We start from the raw sequence: 22557 nt of genomic DNA on the forward strand, positions 1-22557 counted from the left end.
TTGAGTGCCATCTACTGCTCATGGAAGTGAGGCATCCCAGGGGACAAGTCAGTGACCAGATCAGACACAATCAGTCTTGCATAGGATGTTGCTTAGACCATAAACACTTATCTCCACTGAATCATAAGACATACTCCAGATGTACACTTAGTATCCTCGTCCTAGCCACTTGCCTTCTTCTCCCGCTCTTCCTCTCTCCATGCAGTTCGCCGTTTGGTAAAATGGGGCAGTCGAAGGAAGTCTGTCACTTCTCCTTCACCATTGACCAGGGCGCAGAACACAGGGTGGTCTCTGCCAGACAGACAGAAAAACAAGAGTGCAATAATCAGCAACGTGAAGTTATGAATGAGAGAAAAATGAAATTAGTTAGACAAGTAAGAGATGGTGCTGGGGAGGCAAAAATAAGCTGTTACCTGGCAGAGGAGAAAGCAATGCCGAGGACTCGAATGCCCTTCCCTTGGTTCTCGTCCATAAAGTCGTCATCTTCTTCCACCTGCTGATCTGGTCGGTAGGGTGCCACTCTCAACCAATTGTAGAGCTTTCTACTACAGGCCTGGGGGAAGAGACACAACAGATATTACATACACGATGACATTATGGTCATCAGGCTCACCAAGTGTGCTATGGAAACACTCATACATACATGTGCGAGGGTGTGTACTCTTCTGTGCAGATGTTCCTAGCTATTGGCAGGCTTATCACCTGAAGGCATATCTTGCTTGTGGAAACAGGAGAGTATACAGAGAACAGTGATATAAACAAAGAATGTTTGGATGAGTGGGGGTGGAGGAGGAAAGAAGCTCCTGGAGCAGAGAGTCTTGAAGGTGGCCCCTGTGGCCTTGTTAGCACTCCCTCTCAGATTATGCTTCACCTGCCCCCCCCGTGTTTCTCCATTAGCTATGGGACTATTCCTAAGGGGTTCCTTCATGCCCAGCTATAGTTTGGGGAAATCATATTACTAAAAATTATCAGTCTCGGCTGGGCGTGGTGGCTCATGCCTGTAATCCCAGCACTTTGGGAGGCCAAGGCGGGCAGATCATGAGTTCAGGAGATTGAGACCATCCTGGCTAACACGGTAAAACCGTTATTTTATACTAAAAATATAACATATTTTATACTAAAAATATAAAAAATTAGCTGGGCATGGTGGTGGGCACCTGTAGTCCCCGGTACTCGGGAGGCTGAGGCAGGAGAATGGCGTCAACCTAGGAGGCAGAGCTTGCAGTGAGCCGAGATCGCGCCACTGCACTCCAGCCTGGGCAACAGAGCAAGACTGTCACGAAAAAAAAAAAAAATCATGAGTCTCTGTCCTCACCTTTATGACATATTCCTTGGCTTCAGCCAGCAGCTTGTTCTTGAGTTCTTTGGCCATCTGCACATAGAGGAACTGCTGTAAAGCCCGTTCGATGGCCATGGTGCGCTGCCGGTTCCACTCCTGCACCTGGTGGCTGAACTCATCTCGGTAGTAAAACTGTTTTATCTCTTCAAAATATGTCTGGTCATTGCCATAGCTGAGAAGAGACACAAAGCTATGGTGTCAGGAATGGAGAAAAGGTGACACCCAATGTCCATGAACATTCTAAGCAAGCCAGAGACAAAAGCCTGCTCAACTCTGAAACTGTGGTTCCCCACTCCTGAGGGGCCCTTCCCTCCACCAGACTCCTCACCAGGCCTTCCCTACAGAGTTGCCAGCCCAGGGCTCTGCTTACCCTTCCACTCCCTTCATATCTATGCTGATGTCAATGGTGAGGAGCCCTTCGTCTTCTGCCAGGCATATCTTGAGAAACTGGTCATCTCTCAGTTCCTTAACAGGCTTGTTCTTTAAATACTTGAAGGAATAGGCATAGTGGGCCTCATCCACATCCTGCACACACGAAGGGGGAATCATGAGCCTGTGGATGGGCTGGGCCAGGCCCCAGGAGAAAAGACAGCCTTTCTGCTTTCAGACACACAACTCAGTGAAGTGGAACGCAACAAACTCAGGCCAATCAAAGAAAGAGCTGGGGCACATCTTGGATCAAAGCCCTTCACTCAGCTCACCTTTCTACCTTTCTTGGTGGGGGTTATATTTAGCTTGGCTCTCTCTTGGAAGGTCTGCCTCAGCACCTGCCGGACAAGGGGCTCACGGGCAATCTGCAGGGCTACCATGTAGCGGGCGCCTTCTAGCACAGCTTCCGGAGTAGGGAACTGGCTGTGGGGAAAATGGTGCAGCTACAGGACCAGGGTGTTGTGGTCCTCAGGCCCCTCCTCCTGTCAGCCACCTGCTGCATGCCTACCTGCAAACATAATCCTTGGCTAGCTCCAAGGGCTCCGCGGGAAACTGCTCTGTCTCGTGCCGCTGGTAGCTGTCCCGCAGGTTCTCCCCAAACTGCTCTGGAGTAAGCCCAAACTTTTTGGCCAGGCCATCTAAAGCAAACAGAAGAGTGAAGGGTAAGGCAGCAGATGGGCTGATAAACCTCTTGGCTTTCAGAATCTGGAGTTGGAATTCTGGGAACTAGCCTTTTTTATTTTCCTGAGACGGTCTCGCTCTGTTGCCCAGGCTAAAGTGCAGTGGTGTGATCATGGCTCATTGAAGCCTTAACCTCCTGGGCTCAGGTGATCCTCCCACTTCAGCTTTCCCGAGTAGCTGGGACTACAGGTGTGTCCCACCACTCCTGGCTAATTTTTTCTGTATTTTTTGTAGAGTTTTGCTATGTTGACCAGGCTGGCCTCCAACTCCTGGGCTCTAGTGATCCTCCCACTTTGACCTCCAAAGTGCTGGGATTACATGCGTGAGCACTGTGCCCAGCTAAGGCACTGGAATTTAAACAGGCCATGAATGAGCAGGACCAGGTGGTCAAAGAACAATGAAAAAACGGATTTTAAACACTTGATGGGCTGTTATAAGGCAGAAGAAACAGACAGACTGGACTCTCTCCCTCCAATCATGAGTTTCCCATTATCTCAGGAAATTAGGGAGAGGCTGAACCATCACTATGAGGCGGGAATGGGTGTGGAGAGGAAGTATTTTTGAAGACCAGGTAATAGGCTGGTTCAGGATTGGATTGGTGATTGACCCAGATAGCCCTTCTTTTTCCTACCTACCAGTCTTTTTTCTGGGTAACTCCCCCTGCTCAGGCTAGAATGCCTAAATCCCAAAGCAGCTAGCTTTTACCTAGCCCAGCACTCTGGCAGATGGTGTACATGTCTCGGCGAGAGGCTTGCTTGAGCTCGGGCCCCCTCTGCTCCTCATCTTCTGCCTCCTCACCTTCACCTGGGAAGAAAACATGGGGAGATTTAGGGTTCTAGTTTCCAATCACCCCCAACGATCTGACACATTAGGAGAGAAGCCTCAAAGGGTACCCAGCCAAGGGCCTCCTTCAAGATGCCACGGGCTGTCAAGTCTCCCAGGTTTTCTTTCTTTTTTTTTTTTTGAGATAGAGCCTCGGTTTGTTGCCCAGGCTGGTGTGCAGCGGTATGATCTCAGCTCACTGCAACAACCACCTCTAGGTTCAGGCATGCCTCAGCCTCCCGAGCAGTTGGGATTACCGGCATGTGCCACCTAGCCTGGCTACTTTTGTATTTTTAGTAGAGATGGGGTTTCACCATGTTGGCCAGGCTGGTCTCGAGCTCCTGACCTCAGGTGATCCACCCACCTTGGCATCTCAAAATGCTGGGATTACATGCGTGAGCCATCATGTACGGCCATCAAATCTGGATTTTCTTTTCCAGCACTAACCTTCATCTCCCTCTTCCCTGACACGCTTCAGCTTCTTGCGGCTAGCTTTGGCGGCGTTCTGCATCTTAGGGATGTCTCGGCCATAATAAAGAAGAAAATGGTTGTAGACATCTTTCAGCTCATCCATTGATTGGACATCCTTGAGCCTGAAAGGGAAGAGACATAAGGTTTCAGTCATCACTGCAGAAAGGGTATATCCCAATTTGGCTACAAGAGGTCCAATTCCCAAAAGGCAGTATCCCAACTAAAATGGGATCCCAACCAGTTTTTTCCAATTATTATTACTATTGTTATCATTTTTCTGAGACAGGGTCTCACTCTGTTGCCCAGACTGGAGGCAGGATGATCACCTGAACCTGGGAGGTTGAGGCTGCCGTGAACTGTGACCACACCACTGCTCTCCATCCTAGCCAACAGAGAAAGACCATTTCTTTTTTTTTTTTTAAAGACACATAGCTGGGTGCAGTGGCTCATGCCTGTAATCCCAGCACTTTGGCAGGCCAAGGCGGAGGGATCGCGACGTCAGGAGATAGAGACCATCCTGGCTAACACGGTGAAACCCAATCTCTACTAAAAATACAAAAAACTAGCTGGGTATGGTGGCAGGCGCCTGTAGTCCCAGCTACTTGGGAGGCTGAGGCAGATGGTATGAAACTGGGAGGTGGAGCTTGCAGTGAGCCAAGATCGCACCACTGCACTCCAACCTGGGCGACAGACTCTGTCTCAAAAAAAAACAAAAACCAAAAACCAAAACAAAACCAAGATACATGATAGCCCTAGACCATATCTTATTTATTTATTTTTTTGAGATGGGGTCTTGCTCTTGTCACCCAGGCTGGAGTGTAATGGCGTGATTTCGGCTCACTGTAACCTCCACCTCCTGGGTTTAAGAGATTCTCCAGCCTCAGCCTCGCGAGTAGCTGGGATCACAGGCACGCACCACCACACTCGACTAATTTTTGTATTTTTAGTAGAGACGGGGTTTCACCATGTTGGCCAGGTTGGTCTCAAACTCCTGATGTCAGGTGATCTGCCCACCTCAGCCTCCCAAAGTGCTGGGATTACAGGTGTGAGCCACCACGCCCAGCCCCTTTTCTTTTTTTCTTTTTTTGAGATGGAGTTTTGCTCGTCACCCAGGCTGGAGTGCAATGGCACCATCTCGGCTCATTGCAACCTCCACCTCCCAGGTTCTAGCAATTCTCCTGCCTCAGCCTCCTGAGTAGCTGGGATTACAGGTGCCTGCCATCACACCCAGCTAATTTTTTTTTTTTTTTTTGAGACGGAGTCTCGCTCTGTCGCCCAGGCTGGAGTGCAGTGGCGCAATCTCGGCTCACTGCAAGCTCCGCCTCCCGGGTTCACGCCATTCTCTTGCCTCAGCCTCTCCGAGTAGCTGGGACTACAGGCGCCCGCCACCGCGCCCGGCTAATTTTTTGTATTTTTAGTAGAGACGGGGTTTCACCGTGGTCTCGATCTCCTGACCTCGTGATCCGCCCGCCTCGGCCTCCCAAAGTGCTGGGATTACAAGCGTGAGCCACCGCGCCCGGCCCCAGCTAATTTTTTGTATTTTTAGTAGAGACGGGGTTTCACCATGTTGGCCAAGCTGGTCTTGAACTCCTGACCTCAGGTGATCTGCCCACCTCAGCCTTCCAAAGTGTTGGGATTACAGGCATGAGGCACTGCGCCTGGCCTCCTTTTTCTTTCTTTTTTTTTTTTTGAGATGGAGTCTAGCTCTGTCGCCCAGGCTGGAGTACAGTGGCATGATCTTGGCTCACTGTGACCTCTGCATCCTAGATTCAAGCAATTCTCCTGCCTCAGCCTCCCGAGTAGCTGGAATTACAGGCACCTGTCCCGACGCCCAGCTAATTTTTTGTATTTTTAGTAGAGATGGGGTTTCACCATGCTGGCCAGGCTGATCTTGAACTCCTGACCTCAAGTGATCTGCCCGCCTCGGCCTCCCAAAGTGCTGGGATTACAGGCGTGAGCCACTGTGCCTGGTTGACAAGTTGGATTTCTAAGGGATGGGGCCCTGTGCTACACATTCTCCAAGGTTTAACAGTGCTCCTGCAGGGCCAGCCTTGGGTCTGAGGGCTTCCCATAATGGAATAAACGCCGCATGTTTTACCTCTCCATGTCAGTGGTGTCCAGAGCCCGGATGCCATCAGCAAGAGGTTTGTCAGGGTCAGCAGAGATCTGTTCATACTGATAAGCCTGCATCTTCTCAAACAGCCGTGTTAAGTTTTCTTTACGGATCCGCAGCTGGGTCCACTAAGGTGAAGTAGGGCAGGAATGAGAGCTTGTGTTCAGCCCTGGAGACTCAAGGCTGCTCTGTTCCTTACCAGAAAACCTAGTTGGGGGGACTAGATAGGGCTGGGAGGTTTGGGTTTGTGGTATCCTGGTAGTAATGGTGCCTTCCCTGGCCCACACCTCTTGGGGGCCACGGATCCACATTACCTTTTCATCCCACTGCCAGACTCTCCACAGGTCATTGATGTGCAACTCAGGCTCCACATACTCCTTTCGATAGAAGGCAATAAAAGGCACCTAGGATGGCAAAGAGACTGCAGTCACTCAGAGAAGACAGATTTGCTAAGATCCTCTCTGTCAGTAGATAATGACTTCCTGGAGAAACAGCTCCAGGAAATTCAACAGTCAGAAGCCTGGCCTCCCTCACAGCCCTTCTAGGGCCTGGTGCTTTCCTCAATAGGAGAAAATAAAGCTGCAGACAGGGTAGCATTGTTCTTATGATCACTAGGGTCTCTGCTGGTCCTAACACTTGTTGAGTCATGGATAGGGGATAGGGGAAGGGGACTCCCACTTCATTTAGGTAACTATCTTTTCCCTCATCCCCTAACTAAATTTCTCACTAATGGGCCACCAGAGCTTGAGGTGTTACCTCAAAATGCTGATTTCGCATGAAGCCCAGGGCCTCTTTGATCTTCTGAATTGTGCTGGGCCCTTTCCGACTGAAGCTGCTGGCTGGCTGCCCTCGGTCTAGGTAATCACAGCTTTCCTACAGTGGAAAATAAAGAAATAGCAGGACAATGTTTACTTGGTTTGTCTTACCATACAAGATTGTTTAATAACAAAGGATAACCTTTCTAGATGAAATCTAAAAAATTTTTCTCATATACACACACTTGTTGGGACTACATACACACAGTTTTCTTTTTTTTCTTTTTGAGACAGAGTCTCGCACCCAGGCTGGAGTGCAGTGGCGCGATCTCGGCTCACTGCAAGCTCCGCCTCCCGGGTTCACGCCATTCTCCTGCCTCAGCCTCTCTGAGTAGCTGGGACTACAGGCGCCCGCCACCACGCCCGGCTAATTTTTTGTATTTTTAGTAGAGACGGGGTTTCACCGTGGTCTCGATCTCCTGACCTCGTGATCCGCCCGCCTCGGCCTCCCAAAGTGGTGGGATTACAAGCGTGAGCCACCGTGCCCGGCCATACACACAGTTTTCTATACCAGGCACACAGATGTATGAAATAGGGGAGGAAGAACTCCCCATCTTGATGAAGTGTCTTTTGGTTCATGTCAAAACCTAAGGATCTTTTTTGCGTACCTGGAGAGAAATGGTTGGTGTGGCAAAAGCATTCCTATAGATCCAGTCAGCTTCTTCTTCTAGTTCATCATCTTCAGCCCCCTTGACTGGGATGGAGCGGAGCTGCAGTGGGTAAGACAACAGGGTGAGACTGACTTTATCTTGTGTCTCACTTAAGAAAAACATACCTTTTTGGACAGAAACATGTGATCAAGTGCACATTTCCAGTATTGTTCTACAAATGCCATACCAGTGTTGTTCTGGCATGAAATAAGCATTTCTTTTTTTTTTTTGAGATGGTGTCTCGCACTTGTTGCTTAGGCTGGAACACAATGGCGCGATCCAGGGTCACTGCAACCTCCACCTCCAGAGGTCAAATGATTCTCCTGCCTCAGCCTCCTGAGTAGCTAGGATCACAGGTGCCCGCCACCACGCCCAGCTGATTTTTTTTTTTTTTTTTGAGATGGAGTCTCGCTCTGTTGCCCAGGCTGGAGTGCAATGGTGCGATCTCGGCTCACTGTAACCTCCGACTCCCAAGTTCAAGGAATTCTCCTGCCTCAACCTCCCAAGTAACGGCTTACAGGTGCATGCTGTCATACCCAGCTAATTTTTTTTTTTTGTATTTTAGTAGAGACAGGGTTTTACCATGTTGCCCAGGCTGGCCTCTAACTCCTGAGCTCAGGCAATCCACCCGCCTTGGCCTCCCAAAGTGCTAGGATTACAGGCGTGAGCCACCGCGCCTGGCCGCCCAGCTAATTTTTTGCATTTTTAGTAGAGACGGGGTTTCACAATGTTGGCCAGGCTGGTCTCGAACTCCTGACCTCAGGTGATCCACCCACCTTGGCCTCCCAAAGTGCTGGGATTACAGGTGTGAACCACCGTGGCCATAAGCATTTCATAGTTTTTTTTTTTTTTTTTTTTTTTTGAGACAGAGTCTGCTTCTAGGCTGCAGTGCAGTGGTGCAATGATGGCTCACTGCAGCCGTGACCTCCCAAGCTCAAGCAATCTTCCCAACTCAGCCTCCTGAGTGGCTGAAACTACAGGTGTGCACCATCACAACCAGCTAGTTTTTTGTATTTTGTTGTAGAGACAAGGTCTCCCTATGTTGCCCAGGCTGGTCTTGAGTTCCTGGACTCAAGCAATCTGCCATCCTGGCCTCCCAAAGTGCTGGGATTACAGGTGTAAGCCACAGCACCCAGACTGCATTTCACAGATTTCTAAAGAAAACAGTATTTCTAGAACCGTAAGCAAGGTAGAGTCTATCTTCCCTTCTCTAAGAGCTGGATTTCCCAGGCCCCGGGTGAGATGAGGTTCAAAGCCTGTGCTGGATACTCAATGCCAGACTTTTGCTAGATTATTTCTTGGCTACAAGGTAATTACGGATTGGTAGAAGAGCAGAGGCTGGTGGTTTTTTTACCTGGAACCTCTCAGGCAGGTCAGTGGCTCGGATTTCATTGTCCTGATCTGTGAGGTGGCTGCTTTCTAGCTCACTGGGCTCATACATTTCAAAGATGCTCCTACGGCTCACACGCTTCTTGGTGGTCTTCTTGGGGCGCACTCGGATTTCACCCTCAGCCTCATCATCCTCATACTCATACTCTTCCTCCAGTTCTTCATCATACTCATTGTATTTCTCAAATTCATCATAGTCAAAGTCCACACCGAAGATTTCCTGGGCTTCTTGCAGGGCCCTGTAGGTGGCAGCAAGAGGCAGTTGGCTCAGGTTCGGGTGAGAGGAGAGAAATGCAGCCCTTGCATAGATCCTTTACTTGTCCCAAGGGAACTGAGAGGGTTAGGAGGAAGGTAAACAAAATAACCATATTCACTGTGGACGAAAGGCTTCATTGGGGGATATTTCTGGGCAAACTTGTATATGGAAGAATAAAAAGCTCATCTTTGCCACCTTCAAGTGACAGCAATCAAATAGCAACAGAGCAGATGGGTCTAAATCTTGCTCAGTGGACCCATCTTCTGCTAAGGCATTACAGCATTCCCTTAGAGCAAAAGCTTTCAAATTTGTAAATTGTGACGCGGGCATTTATCTTTCAACAAAATTATATTAAGAATGTCAATATATATATAATTGAATAAACATGGAGCTGTAGGCGGAAGAGGAATGCTGGAGCCTTGCCCATGTGGGGCTCTACTCCAATCCCACAGTAGCCCTAGAGTGCAGAGACAGCTCCCAGGGCTTCCAGGAGCAGTCTGAAATCACTGCCTGGTAGAGGTTATTTGAGGCAGGGAAGCAAAATGGCTGCAAGTTGGGAATGCCCCATTTTTGGCAAAGGCCTCTGACCTCCTCCTTCCTGACTGGGCCCACTCAATCACTTTATCCCCACCTTGTACCAGACCCCACTCACGCGTCTGTGTATCCAGGAAGCTTTTTCCGCCACTTAGGTTTTTTCAGAGGCTGTCCATCATCATCCACAATGAAGTCGTCAATATCTGGGGAGGAAAAGGAGGGGTTGGGGCTCAGAGTCAGGGGCTGAGCCAGGACTAAATTGCTTTGGTTCCTACTATGTGAGTGGCCAGTGAGCAACAGAGAAGGGAAGCTCCTGAAAAGGAACTTCTTTGTGTCAAATGCTGGGGGATGCAGCTAAAGAATGGTTTTCACCCTGTTCCCATGGGCCAGGAAATCCCAACACCCATCCAAACACTGGCTTCCCTGCCTAATATAACATACCTGACTCCTCATCATCTTCCTCCTCCTCCTCTGGAGGAGCCATGGGGGCCTCCATGGCCTCCTGCCCTTCTTCCCCTTCCCCATCCTGGAAGATTTCTTCCGCAATAGCTTCTTTTTCATGTTCCTCCTTGCCATATTCCTCCTCGTCATCGTCCTCGTCATCTGACATTTTTTTGACACGCCGGTACTTTTGCTAGGGGTGGGAAAACCTGCCTTATCAGGATCTGAGGAGTCTGGCATACGGATACCGAATCTCCGGTCTCACTCCCTTCTTCCCACCACAATTACTCTGACCAAGAGAGATGGGAAAGAACATACTGAGTGATGCTCTTGTGGCCTCAAAGCTCATCCTTGAAACTTGGACAAGACTTTCTCTAACAGGCACCCAGATCTGGGATGCAAATCTAGGCTCCGTAGTACAATGATACCGAACACCATGCTCTAATGTTCTCCAAACTGTCCTGCGTGTGCCTCCTCACCCAGAGACATTGAAATTTCCAGGGCTTTTTCCTTCACCCCCAGGGACAAAGACAAAGAATGACACTTACTCCTCTTTTGACTTTGACACCCAAATTCTCCTCAATGAGGTCAAAATCATCATCCTCCAGGCGGTCATCAAAAGAGGCTGACGAAACAAAGTGTTGCCCATGGTGATGAGGCGGCCCTTTTCCGCTGCAACCTCCACCCAAGCCTCACTTGAGCCAACGACAGACTACTCACTGCGTTTTCTCTTCTTGTGGCCAACATCATCTTCTGAATCACCAGAGTCACTGCCCTCATCCTCCTCCCCTTCATCTTCATCATCATCGTCATTGATAAAGCCTTTCAGGTTGCCTTGCTCATCCTGATCATCTAGGTTCTCCTCCTCCTCCTCCTCATCTGGAAGACATGCATGTTTGAGGCATGGAGACTAAAAAACAGGCTAGAGGTTCAGGGTCACTTGATTAATATGATTATCCATTTGCTCTGCACCTAATGACCTGGGTGCCATGTTCACTCTTCTGCCTCATGTAAAGATGCAAAACATAGCCATTGACCTAGAGTAGCAGCATGTAGAAAGAATGTTTTTTGCCCCTACATTCACCATCTGTCTTTGGGCAGGATGATCTTCCTGGTCACTTTGGCTTCTCAAAATCATTACTAGATTATTATGGCCACCAATAACTTTGTTTTACTCAGTTTGTAAACTCAGCAGCTATATTCCTTTTTTCGCCATAATTCCTTTGATAAAACTCGTACGTCCCTTTACCCCTTTGAAGTCATTTTGTGGTTCTACTCTGTTGACAATTCTAAAGATTGGGCTTGGCCAGAGAAATAGGAAACTAGGTGAATAAATATCAACAATGCTACGTCTAAAAGCAGACAGTATTATATACAGACTTAACTTTTTTTTTTTTTTTTTTTTTTGAGACGGAGTCTCGCTCTGTCGCCCAGGCTGGAGTGCAGTGGCGCGATCTCGGCTCATTGCAAGCTCCGCCTCCTGGGTTCACGCCATTCTCCTGCCTCAGCCTCTCCGAGTAGCTGGGACTACAGGCGCCCGCCACCACGCCCGGCTAATTTTTTGTATTTTTAGTGGAGACAGGGTTTCACCGTGGTCTCGATCTCCTGACCTCGTGATCCGCCCGCCTCGGCCTCCCAAAGTGCTGGGATTACAAGCGTGAGCCACCGCGCCCGGCCTATACAGACTTATCTATTGATTTATTATCAACCACCCTCCCACTAAAGTAAACTCCACAATAGCTGGATCTTTGTTGTTTTATATTTCTAGTTCCAGGCCTAGTGCCTGGCATACAGACAGATGCTCAGTTAGTATCTGCTAAGAATGACTTAAAGTTCTCAAGCTGGTACCTCATGTGTGATAACTTCTGTGCTGAGCCTGAGCCTTTCATCAGCAAGAATCCAACTATCCAAAGCTTAGCAATAGTGGGGAGAAGCTTGAGGCTGGGGCCTCCTCACCATCATCCTCCTCTTCCACAAATTTCTTGGTGACTCGGGGTACCACTTCGCCATCATCATTGTATTCTTCCTCTGACTCCTCAGCCTCGCTTTCCACAAAATCAGACATTGCTGCAGCTTCTCACTCTGCCTGAAGACAACTAGGGAAAGAAAAGAGTGAAGGATAAAAAAAATGGGACACATGATTGTACAGAGGGCTCTTAAACCTTCCCACAAACAGCCTTTTAGCAACCTGCCACTGCTCTGCCCACTCAACATTCCCACTTGGGGAGAAGAAAAGAAGAATTTGATGGTTCTAGCTCTTCCATTATCCATTCCTCCCAGCATTGCTTCTCTCATATGTACTTTTTTTTGTTTTGTTTTTTGAGGTGGCGTCTCACTCTTTCACCCAGGCTGGAGTACAGTGGCGCAATCTCCGTTCACGGCAAACTCCGCCTCCTGGGTTCAAGTGATTCTCCTGCCTTAGCCTCCTGAGTAGCTGGGATTATAGGCGCACGCCACCATGCCCGGCTAATTTTTGTACTTTTAGAAGAGATGTGGTTTCAACATGTTGGCCAGGCTGGTCTTGAACTTCTGACCTCAGGTGATCTGCCCACCTTGGCCTCCCAAGGTGCTGGGATTACAGGCGTGAGCCACCGCTCCCGGCCTCATACGTACTTTTAAAAAGAAGGCAAAAGCCAGGCTACTTGGGAGGCTGAGGCAGGAGAATCTCTTGAACCCAGAAGGTGGAGATTGCGGATTGCGCCACTGCATTTCAGCCTGGCGACGGAGTGAGACTCTGTCTAAAAAAAAAGCCATTAGGCCAGGCATGATAGCTCACTCCTATAACCCCAGCACTTAGGCCAAGGCAGGTGGATCACATGAGGTCAGGAGTTTGAGACCAGCTTGGCCAACATGGTGAAACCCCGTCTCTACTAAAAATACAAAAATTATCCGGGTATGGTGGCAGGTGCCTGTAATCCCAGTTACTCCGGAGGCTTAGGCAGGAGAATGGTTTGAACCCGGGAGGTGCAGGTTGCAGTGAGCTGAGATTGCACCACTGCACTCCAGCGTGGGCAACAAGAGCAAAATGTGTCTCCAAAAAAAAAAAAAAAAAAAAAAAAAGAAAAAGAAGGCAATCATACCAGACTTGTATATGTATCATCTCTCTTTCTCTTCCCCAGAGTTTTACCTCACTTACCATTTGAAGACAGGAATGGGCAAATGAGGAAAGAAAGTAATGTAGGGACAATTAAGTGGGGACATGGTGGTACAGTGGGATTATGTGATCTGCTCCTAGGAGGCTTGGAAACAGTAAGTGCCAACTTTATAAAAGGTGCTTTCATATGTTTACATACACTATTCATACTTATTAGCAAAGTCAAAAGCAAAATCTCTTTTCAATAGATTAAACACACAAATACTTCATGAACTTGAGCCGATTTGTGTGAGTACTGGTTGGGGCATTTGGGTCCAAAAAGGGCCTATTTTTATCATTTACTCCCCTTGCAGGCAAAAAATCTTGAAAGGCTTCCATGTTCTACAAAATAAAGGCAACATGGTTAAATGGAAAGCCTGCTGGGCTCAAGAGTAGAAATCAAATCCTGGTTTCATACCCTACCAGCTAAACATAAACTTAAGCAAATTATTGGACATGCCTGAATATCACTTTCTTAACCTGGAAAATGGTAATAGCGCTACCTACCTTAGAGGATAGTTGAGAATATTACATGACATAGGGGAAAGAACCTATTGTTTCAAGATGGGTTAACTGAGTTAGAATTTGAATCCTAAGCCTAATTTTCCTTAGTATTCTGTAATTTTGTACCAACCAACCCCAACTTTATCTTCTACTTCCCTGCTTTCAGACTCATCCAAAGCCTGGAAACGACAGTAGGGATCTTCAAGAACTGTAACATGGAGCTTGATGGGCCTTGAGTAGGACTTAAAAAACAGCACACATCATCATAACAAGATTCCATTGTGGAACCCTAAAGCTGGCTGCTGACACACTCAGCATCACTCCTCACCCTGTCCAGTAAAATGGTCTATGGGATATATCCCATGTACCTTTCTCCCACTTAGACTACAAGCTTCTGGAAGATAAAGAACATATCCAATGGAGGGACTAATAAAAATCATGAAAACATAAATGGCAATACAAGAGGCATTACAAGGCACTCTGTGATTCTGCACCAGAAAAGCTATATCCCTTCAGGTGTGCTGCAGCACATTAGCAACAAATTAGCTGCTAACAAATTAGCAACTGTTAGGTGTCTGTTAAACAAACTACTTATGTTTTCACACTGCTGCCATCTTCCCAGTTAAAGATAGCAGTGGGAGGGGAGAGAAGGGTGGCTAATGGCTATCTGAAGGTGCCTTAAGTTCTGTGGCTCTAATTCTCCTCAAAATTGCCCTTATGGAGCTCAATCAATACTATAACCAATGAACTTGAGATTAACTAAACTCAAGAAAACAAAACTGAAGGTATAGGACAGAGGGGGAATGTTCAATTTTCAGTTGAGGTTTCAGATACCATTCTTTCCACAAACCTAACTGAATGCCTACCATGCACATATACTCTGCTAAGAGCTGGGGATTTGAAGAGAATTGTTCATTTCCTTTCTTTCTTTTTTTTTTTTTTTTGAGATGGAGTTTCGCTCTTGTTGCCCAGGCTGGAGTGCAATGGCGTGATCTCAGCTCACCGCAACCTCCACCTCCTGGGTTCAAGCGATTCTCCTGCCTCAGCCTCCCGAGTAGCTGGGATTACAGGCATGCACCACCATGCTGGTTAATTTTGCATTTTTAGTAGAGAGAGGGTTTCTCCATGTTGGTCAGGCTGGTCTTGAACTCCTGACCTCAGGTGATCCGCCCACCTCGGCCTCCCAAAGTGCTGGGATTACAGGCGTGAGCCACCACGCCCAGCCAGATTGTTCATTTTCAAGGAGTTGAATGTCTCCTAGAGGGAGAAATACGAAAATAAGGACCATAAAATCGTTTTATATATTACAATAGACACACAGAACAGGCATAGGAAGAGAACTGGACAATAAACTCACAACACACACACAAAACCCAACCAAAATAACATGGTTCTTTCCTGGGTATTTTAAGCAATTTTTTAAAAAGTACCCTGAGGAATAATGCTTATTACACACCTACCAAGTGCCAGACACTAACAAATATCCTACTATTTTATGCCCCTGTCAAGGGGAACAAGTATTCTATTAATCCCTACACTGTCCTATGAGTTACAGCACACTTCTCTCTCAACAGAGGAGGAAACAGACTCAGAGAGATGTAGTCATTTGTTCAAGGTGACAAAACTATCATCTGTAAGTGCTGAGGTCTGCCTGACTCTTCATGACAGTACCACATCTATCAATAGTTTTCGCCCCTCTGTTCTCTCAGGACTGTAGAGTGGAGTTTTCCAGAGGTTATATGACATGTGGTTATCACAACAGACCGAATGCAAAAACATATGAGAACACAGCTGTATTCTGTTAGGGCAGACATTAAACCGTTGTACTAAAAAACAAAAAATGTCATTCTTACTTAATTTACTTATTTTGAGACAGAGTCTTGCTCTCTCACCCACGATGAAGTGCAATGGCATGATCCTGGCTCGCTGCAACCTCCGCCTCCTGGGTTCAAGTGATTCTCTTGCCTCAGCCTCCCGAGTAGGTGGGACTACAGGCGCTCGCCACCACGTCGGGCTAATTTTTGTATTTTTAGTAGAGATGGGGTTTGGCCATATTGGCCAGGCTGGTCTCGAACTCCTGACCTCAAGTGATCCACCTGCCTTGGCCTCCCAAAGTGCTGGGACTATAGGCGTGAGCCACCACGCCTGGCCTATTCATTTATTTTTTAAGATGAAGTTTCACCATGTTAGCCAGGCTGGTTTCGAACTCCTGAGCTCAAGTGATCCACCTGCCTCGACCTCCCAAAGTTCTGGGATTACAGGAGTGAGCCACCACACCCAGTCCATTCTTACTAAAATGTTTTGTTTTAAAAACTATTATTATTTGGCTGGGTGCTGTGGCTCATGCCTGTAACCCCAGCACTTTGGAAGGCCGAGGCGGGCCGATCACCTGAGGTCAGGAGTTTGAGACCAGCCTGGCCAACATGGTGAAACTCTGCCTCTACTAAAAATGAAAAATTAGCTGGGTATGGTGGCAGGCTCCTGTAGTCCCAGCTATTCAGGAGGCTGAGGCAGGATAATTGCTTGAACCCGGAAGGCAGAGGTTGCAGTGAGCCAAGATGGTGCTACTGCACTCTAGCCTGGGCGACAGAATGAGACTCTGTCTCAAAACGAACAAACAAAAAAACCCAAAAAAACTACTGTTATTCATAAAAAGTATTATTGTTTACTACTTTAAAATAATAAGGCCGGAAGCGGTGGCTCACGCCTGTAATCCCAGCACTTTGGGAGGCCGAGGCGGGCGGATCACGAGGTCAGGAGATTGAGACCATCCTGGCTAACACAGTGAAACTCCATCTCTACTAAAAATACAAAAAAAAAAAAAAAAAAATTAGCCGGGCGTGATGGCGGGCACCTGTAGTCCCAGCTACTCGGGAGGCTGAGGCAAGAGAATGGCATGAACCCCAGGGGGCGGACCCTGCAGTGAGCTGAGATCGCGCCACTGCACTCCAGCCTGGGCGACAGCGAGACTCCGTCTCAAAAAAAAAAAAAAAAAAATCAATAAATATTTTTAAATGTCTGGGTTTTAACTTCGAATCTGGTAAATATCAAAGGATATAACTCAATAAACAAAATGCCTTTGGAGTCCTAAATAAGTTTTAAGGGTATAAAGGGGTCCTGAGTCCAAAAAGCTGAGGAATGACTGTAAAGACCCTAAAGAGCTGTGGTATACTAAGTCTAGGGGTTAGCGTGATGCTCCCCCATGCCCCCAAGATCTCTATCCTTAAGGTCCTTTAGCTTGAGCACTGCCAAAAGTGAAAGTCTTAAACTTCTGCCAATTAAATCTGGAGCTCTAATTTTAATTTTGACATTGCTCCCCCTCAGCCCTGAACTGAACCATTAAAAATAGATTTGAGTACGGCAGCCCCCACACGTAGCTTGTTTTAATTAAGCTATCAGACCCACAAGTTCAATCTTTTAAGGCCTCAACATCTTCAAATTAAATACCAGCTCCTGCAGACCAGATGCCCCTCAGCCTACTTAACAGAGAAATACACAGCCTACCTGATGAAAACAACAACTATCTTCTGTCTCAAGGGCAGCTGGTGCTCCATGCTGCACACAGCTTGGAAAGATAGCTGTGTTCTCTTTCTTCTCATCACCTAGGTTAGCAATAAAGCACACACTATGCTATAGCTGGGGAATGCCTCCAATCTAGCTCAATACCAAGACTTCCAGTTATAAGAGGTGTGCCAGAAGCAATTCTGACTTGCTGCAACTTGCAGGAGCTAGATGTGCAGACTGCAGTAGCACTGCAGTCTGAGACTGACAATCGGGAACTACTCTAGAATAAAGACACTAATGTATTTATTTGTATATGATTATTATTAATATATGGTATCTATGATGAGCCTGATGTAGTTTGGATGTTGTATTTAGCACTTATGCTCTTAAAATTTTCTCCATACTCACACTGTAAGTTAAATTTGTAACTGGAATAGGTCTAGAAGGGCAGTGGGGAGATGGAGGGAGAGAGGTTTCTCTAAGCAGAAGCACAGCTGCAGAACAAGATGTGGCTCAAAGGGAGAGGCTGGTGGTTACCATGACATTCGCTGGAAGAGGAATGGAACTGGGATCAGATTGCCACAAGGGAGGCCCTCTGCAGTCCCTGCCTTTGAACAAGAAGTTGTAGGAGGCAATTAAGAGGAGACCAGAGTGAAAAGAGATCTAGTCTGTTAATTCCTTCCACTTTGCAGCTTCAATTAACATTTGCCAGGTTTTTTTTTTAGAGTGAAGCTCTGTGCTGGGACTTAGGTATATAAAAATGAGTGAAATATGCTTCTGACCCTGGTGGAGTTCACAATCTATCTCAAAAAACTTGTTAATAACGTTATGACAAAGCACAATACGGTTATGTTTAAATTATATAACTGGACGATGAGAGCAATGGGAAGGTTGGGGAATATCTGAGAAAAGGTGATGCCTGAATAAAAGAGGATTTAAGAAAACAGTCTGGAAGAAGGCAACATGAGCAAACATTTAGGCGTGGTGTTCTGGAGAACAGCCCCAGAAGTCTAGGGTGGAGTTTAAGCTACAAGACATTCCACGTTGTCTTGTATCATATATATATATATATTTTTTCTTGTTTTTGAGACGGAGTCTCGCTCAGTCACCCAGGCTGGAGTGCAGTGGCGCGATCTCGGCTCACTGCAAGCTCCGCCTCCTGGGTTCACGCCATTCTCCTGCCTCAGCCTCCCAAGTAGCTGGGACTACAGGCACCCACCACCACACTGAGCTATTTTTTTTTTTTTTTTTGTATTTTTAGTAGAGACAGGGTTTCACCGTGTTAGCCAGGATGGTCTCAATCTCCTGACCTTGTGATCCGCCCGTCTTGGCCTCCCATAGTGCTGGGATTACACTTGTATCCTATATTTTATGGGCAAGGGACTAGGACTATTCCAAAGGTATCTATAAGTGAATATCCAATTTGGAATTTCAAAACCTAAAAGTTTAATAAATAAAAGTATTTAGAGTCTACTTAAGTCCTTTTAAATCTGGAATTCAGAACTCTTTGTAATTAAAAAAACCCTGAAAACCTAATTACATGAAGTCAAGATGTTAAAATACAGAAAAAGTTAATTTTGTTCATTTAAAAATATTATTTATTCGGCTGGGCGCGGTGGCTCACGCCTAGAATGCCAGCACTTTGGGAGGCTGAGGCAGGCTGATTACTTGAGGTCAGACGCTGGAGACCAGCCTGGCCAGCATGATGAAACCCTGTCTCCACTAAAAATACAAAAATTAGCTGGGCGTGGTGGTGCACGCCTGTAATCCCAGTTACTCAGGAGGCTGAGGCAGGAGAATCGCTTGAACCTGGGAGTTGGAGCTTGCAGTGAGCCGAGATCATGCCATTGCACTCCAGCCAAGGTGACAGTGCGAGACTCCATCTCAAAAAAAAAAAAAAAATGTATTCCTTTTCTTTCCACATTTCTTTAGAGAAACAGGGTAAGGGCTAAAGAGAAGAGCACAAGTGAAATACGTAACCAGATTCAGAACCCCTGCAAAACAGAGATTAACAGTTACTGAACCTCGTGGTACACACATTGGGGAACGCATAGTTCCTGCTCTAGCACAGGGGTTGGCAAACCTTTCCTTTTCTCTATAGGGCCAGATCTGCCACTGTAGCACAGCATACATAACATGTAAATGAATGGGGGCGACCTTATTTGGCCTTAGTTTGTGACCCCTGATTTAGAGAATTGATGATAAGGATAGCATGGGATCCTGTAATAAGACACCCTAACTTGGTTTTGAGAAAGTGACTTTAAACAAAGACCTTAAGAGTAAGGAGGAATTAGTTCAGCAGAGGAGCTGGCTTCTTTGGAGACGGTTTGGGGAGTGATGTCGGAGATGTGTGCTTCTAGCACAACACGTGTACTGTGGCAGGTACAGAGAAGGCCCAGGAGAGGAAGAATGGTTCATAAGGGTTGGAGGAGAAGTCATAAGGATCTAGGCACTGGGAAGCCATTGCAGGGTTTTAAATGCAGAACTGAACTTAATTTACTTGCTAATCCAACAAAAACTTATTTATTATTTTCTGAGATGGGGTCCTGCTCTGTCACCCAGACTGCAGTGCAGTGGTGTGATTACATCTCACTGCAGCCTCCACCTCCTGGGCTCAAACCATAATCTCACCTCAGCCTCCCAGGTAGCTAGGACAAATACATATATATATATTTTTTTTTGAGACAGAGTCTCGCTCCATTGCCCAGGCTGGAGTGTAGTGGCACGATCTTGGCTCACTGCAACCTCTGCCTCCCGGGTTCAAGCAATTCTCCTGACTCAGCCTCCCAAGTAGCTGGGATTACGGGCACCCACCACCACATCCAGCTAATTTTTTCTTTGTATCTTTAACAGAGATGGGGTTTCACCATGTTGGCCAGCCTGGTCTCGAGCTCCTGACCTCAGGTGAGCCGCCCGCCTCAGCCTCCCAAAGTGTTGGGATTATAGGCGTGAACCACCATGCCTGGCATAAATATGTATTGAATGAGTGCCTACGACATGCCAGGCACACACAAGACTAGGTCCATGCCCCTAGGATGCCCATATTCTGGTACAGGAGACATATTGGCAACAAATAAAATAAACCTTGCTCTAAGAGTGAAGAAGGAAATGCATATTCTCATCTCACCCAAAGTGAGTTTACTTAGGCTGAGATGTCAATAGGTAGGATATGACCTGTAGAATTAGGAAGAGAGGTTCCAGTAGAGAAAGTGGGCAAGAACATGGTATATAATAGGTGATGTCCTGAGGCTGATGGCACTAGAGCATGGTGAAGGCAGCAGTCTATGAGGGAGGTGTATGCTCAAGCAGGGTGTAAAGGCCACGGAAAGTCACTGGAGAGTTTTAAGTAGGGAAATGACATGATGTGCTCTGATCGAATTCTGTTACATGGAAAATGAACTGGAGGAAGATCTGAGTGGAAACCAGGGAAAACTGAAGATACTGTTGTGGTAGCCCAGGCAAAAGATGGTGGGGGCTTGGAATAAGGTGGTAGCAGTGAAGATGGAGAATAGAAGACAGATTACAAAAACATTCTGGAAGTGGAAGTTACAAGACTTACTGAAAGACTGGGGAAGAGGAGTAGTAAAGGAGAAGAACAAAGATGATTCTCAGAGGTCTATCTTTGGTAACCCTGCGGATAGGAGCACCACAGTGAAACGGGAGGATAAGGTTTGGAATGATGAGAAAACCAAAACTTTCTTTTGGTTATGTTAGCTTTGGGTGCCTAAGAAATATCCAAATGGAGATAATTAAACAGGCATTTTTGACGTGTGATTCTGCAACACAGAGGAGAGGGCTGGACTAGAGATTTAAACTTCGAAGTTGCCAACTTTCAGGTGGTAATTAAAGCCACGGGGCTGGGTTACCTAAAGGGAAGCATGTAGATGGCTCAGGATTCCTGTGAGAATTCCAACATATGTAGATATACATATATTTTGAGATGGAGTTTTGTTCTGTTGCCCATGCTGGAGTGCAGTGGCACGATCTCTGCCCACTGCACCTCTGCCTCCTGGGTTCAAGTGATTCTCCTGCCTCAGCCTCCCAAGTAGCTGGGATTACAGGCGTGTCGCCACGCCCGGCTAGTTTTTGTATTTTTAGTAGAGACCTCAAGTAATCCGCCTACCTCGACCTCCCAAAGTGCTGGGATTATAGGCGTGAGCCACCGCGACCAGCCCCAACATTTAGACATTAGAGAGCAAAAGTGGCTAGTAAATGAGACTCAGAAGGAACAGCCAGAGAATGGACAAAATTCAAGAGTGAAATGTCAATAAAGCCAAGATGAAAGTTTGGAGACAGGAGTAACTATGTTGAATACTGCAGAGACAGAGGAAGATGAGAACAAAGTATCCATTGGATTTGGCAACACAGAAGTCACTGGTGACCTTGATAGAGCAACTTCAATGGAGTGGGCAAAGGAGATGCGGTGGCACTTGATTACTAGAAGCTGCCTCAGGAGGACTGCTTGGGCTCAGGAGTTCCAGGTGGCAGTGAGCTATGATGGGGCCACTGCAGTCCAACCTGGGCAACAGAGCAAGACCCTGTCTCCAAAAAAAAAAAAAAAAAAAAAAAAATGGAGCGGGCAGAAGAGAAGCCAGATTGGTATAAAATGAAGAGTGAATAAAAGGTGAGAAAGCTGAGTTGGTACAGGTAGAAAGCTATGAATGGAAATTTAAAAAACTGCATGTAGTTGGAGAGGGATGTGAAGGATATCAGAACATAATTTGTATGCTGATGGGAACAGTTTCAGGGAGAGACAGGATTTGGTGACTGATTTTATTGGGAAATAGTGGACAGGAAGGAAGACAAGGATTACAGGCAGGACTGATGGTAGTGCCAGTTATTAAGGTCAAGAATATAGAAGCAGGGCAAACGTATTTGCCTACAAAGATCATGTTTCCACCACACTAGGTAGGCTTTCAGAGGAAGAACTGTAAAATTTGACTAAGCCTCTCCAGGCTGTACCACTTTCTGATGTAATTAATCTCCCGATGAAGTTAAAACCTCTTAGAGTCGCAAGGCTATGCTAATCCAATCTAGCAGCCACACAAGCCAAGTGAATAAAAATGTACTTGTACTGGTGAAAGGGACATTACTCGTGAAAAAGGGCTCTAAATTCACAGCTGATGGAAGAGCAGTCACGTTTCTGTAATCAAAACACCGAAGACTTACAAACTGGTAACTTCCAGATAAACAGTGGAACCAGACATTTTTTCCGAAGAAATTAATCAAATTCAATATTGTTTACACTCCCTAATGCTCATTACTGATGTAGCTTCATCCACCCTTGTTACTTTTGATATTACAGTGAATTTCCATGGAATTATTTTCAGAGATCTTAGGCCTCTGAAATAAGTATCAGTTCTTGCAACAACCCAGGAAAATTAACTTCTCCAGCTGGTTCAAAGGAGTGCCTGAGGAGAAAGGTAGAAACCAGAAGATGGAGTTTGACTTAATAACTAATTTTGATGTTCATGAT

At 46.6% G+C, this 22557-nt stretch overlaps 1 protein-coding gene across 2 annotated transcripts in view; it reads right to left on the bottom strand.

Annotated features, from left to right (window-relative positions):
• Positions 1-22557, bottom strand: part of SUPT6H (SPT6 homolog, histone chaperone and transcription elongation factor) — a 42363-nt gene that overhangs the window by 19055 nt on the left and 751 nt on the right. The window contains exons 2-20 of one of the 2 annotated variants that reach the window (XM_063628641.1): positions 14444-14834; positions 11897-12036; positions 10661-10819; positions 10489-10565; positions 9941-10133; positions 9618-9702; positions 8675-8948; positions 7279-7380; positions 6612-6728; positions 6170-6259; positions 5841-5983; positions 3719-3864; positions 3155-3253; positions 2277-2406; positions 2041-2191; positions 1710-1864; positions 1316-1511; positions 414-553; positions 174-291 (exon numbers count right to left, since the gene is read on the bottom strand). In XM_063628641.1, coding sequence (XP_063484711.1) covers positions 174-291; positions 414-553; positions 1316-1511; positions 1710-1864; positions 2041-2191; positions 2277-2406; positions 3155-3253; positions 3719-3864; positions 5841-5983; positions 6170-6259; positions 6612-6728; positions 7279-7380; positions 8675-8948; positions 9618-9702; positions 9941-10133; positions 10489-10565; positions 10661-10819; positions 11897-12005 — 2484 coding nt within the window. In that variant the 5' untranslated portion in view covers positions 12006-12036; positions 14444-14834. The remainder of the gene's footprint in view (positions 1-173; positions 292-413; positions 554-1315; positions 1512-1709; positions 1865-2040; positions 2192-2276; positions 2407-3154; positions 3254-3718; positions 3865-5840; positions 5984-6169; positions 6260-6611; positions 6729-7278; positions 7381-8674; positions 8949-9617; positions 9703-9940; positions 10134-10488; positions 10566-10660; positions 10820-11896; positions 12037-14443; positions 14835-22557) is intronic. The other variant, XM_055256774.2, reaches the window with a different exon arrangement.

Source organism: Symphalangus syndactylus, chromosome 20 (genome assembly GCF_028878055.3).
Source record: "Symphalangus syndactylus isolate Jambi chromosome 20, NHGRI_mSymSyn1-v2.1_pri, whole genome shotgun sequence".
NCBI lineage: Eukaryota > Metazoa > Chordata > Mammalia > Primates > Hylobatidae > Symphalangus > Symphalangus syndactylus.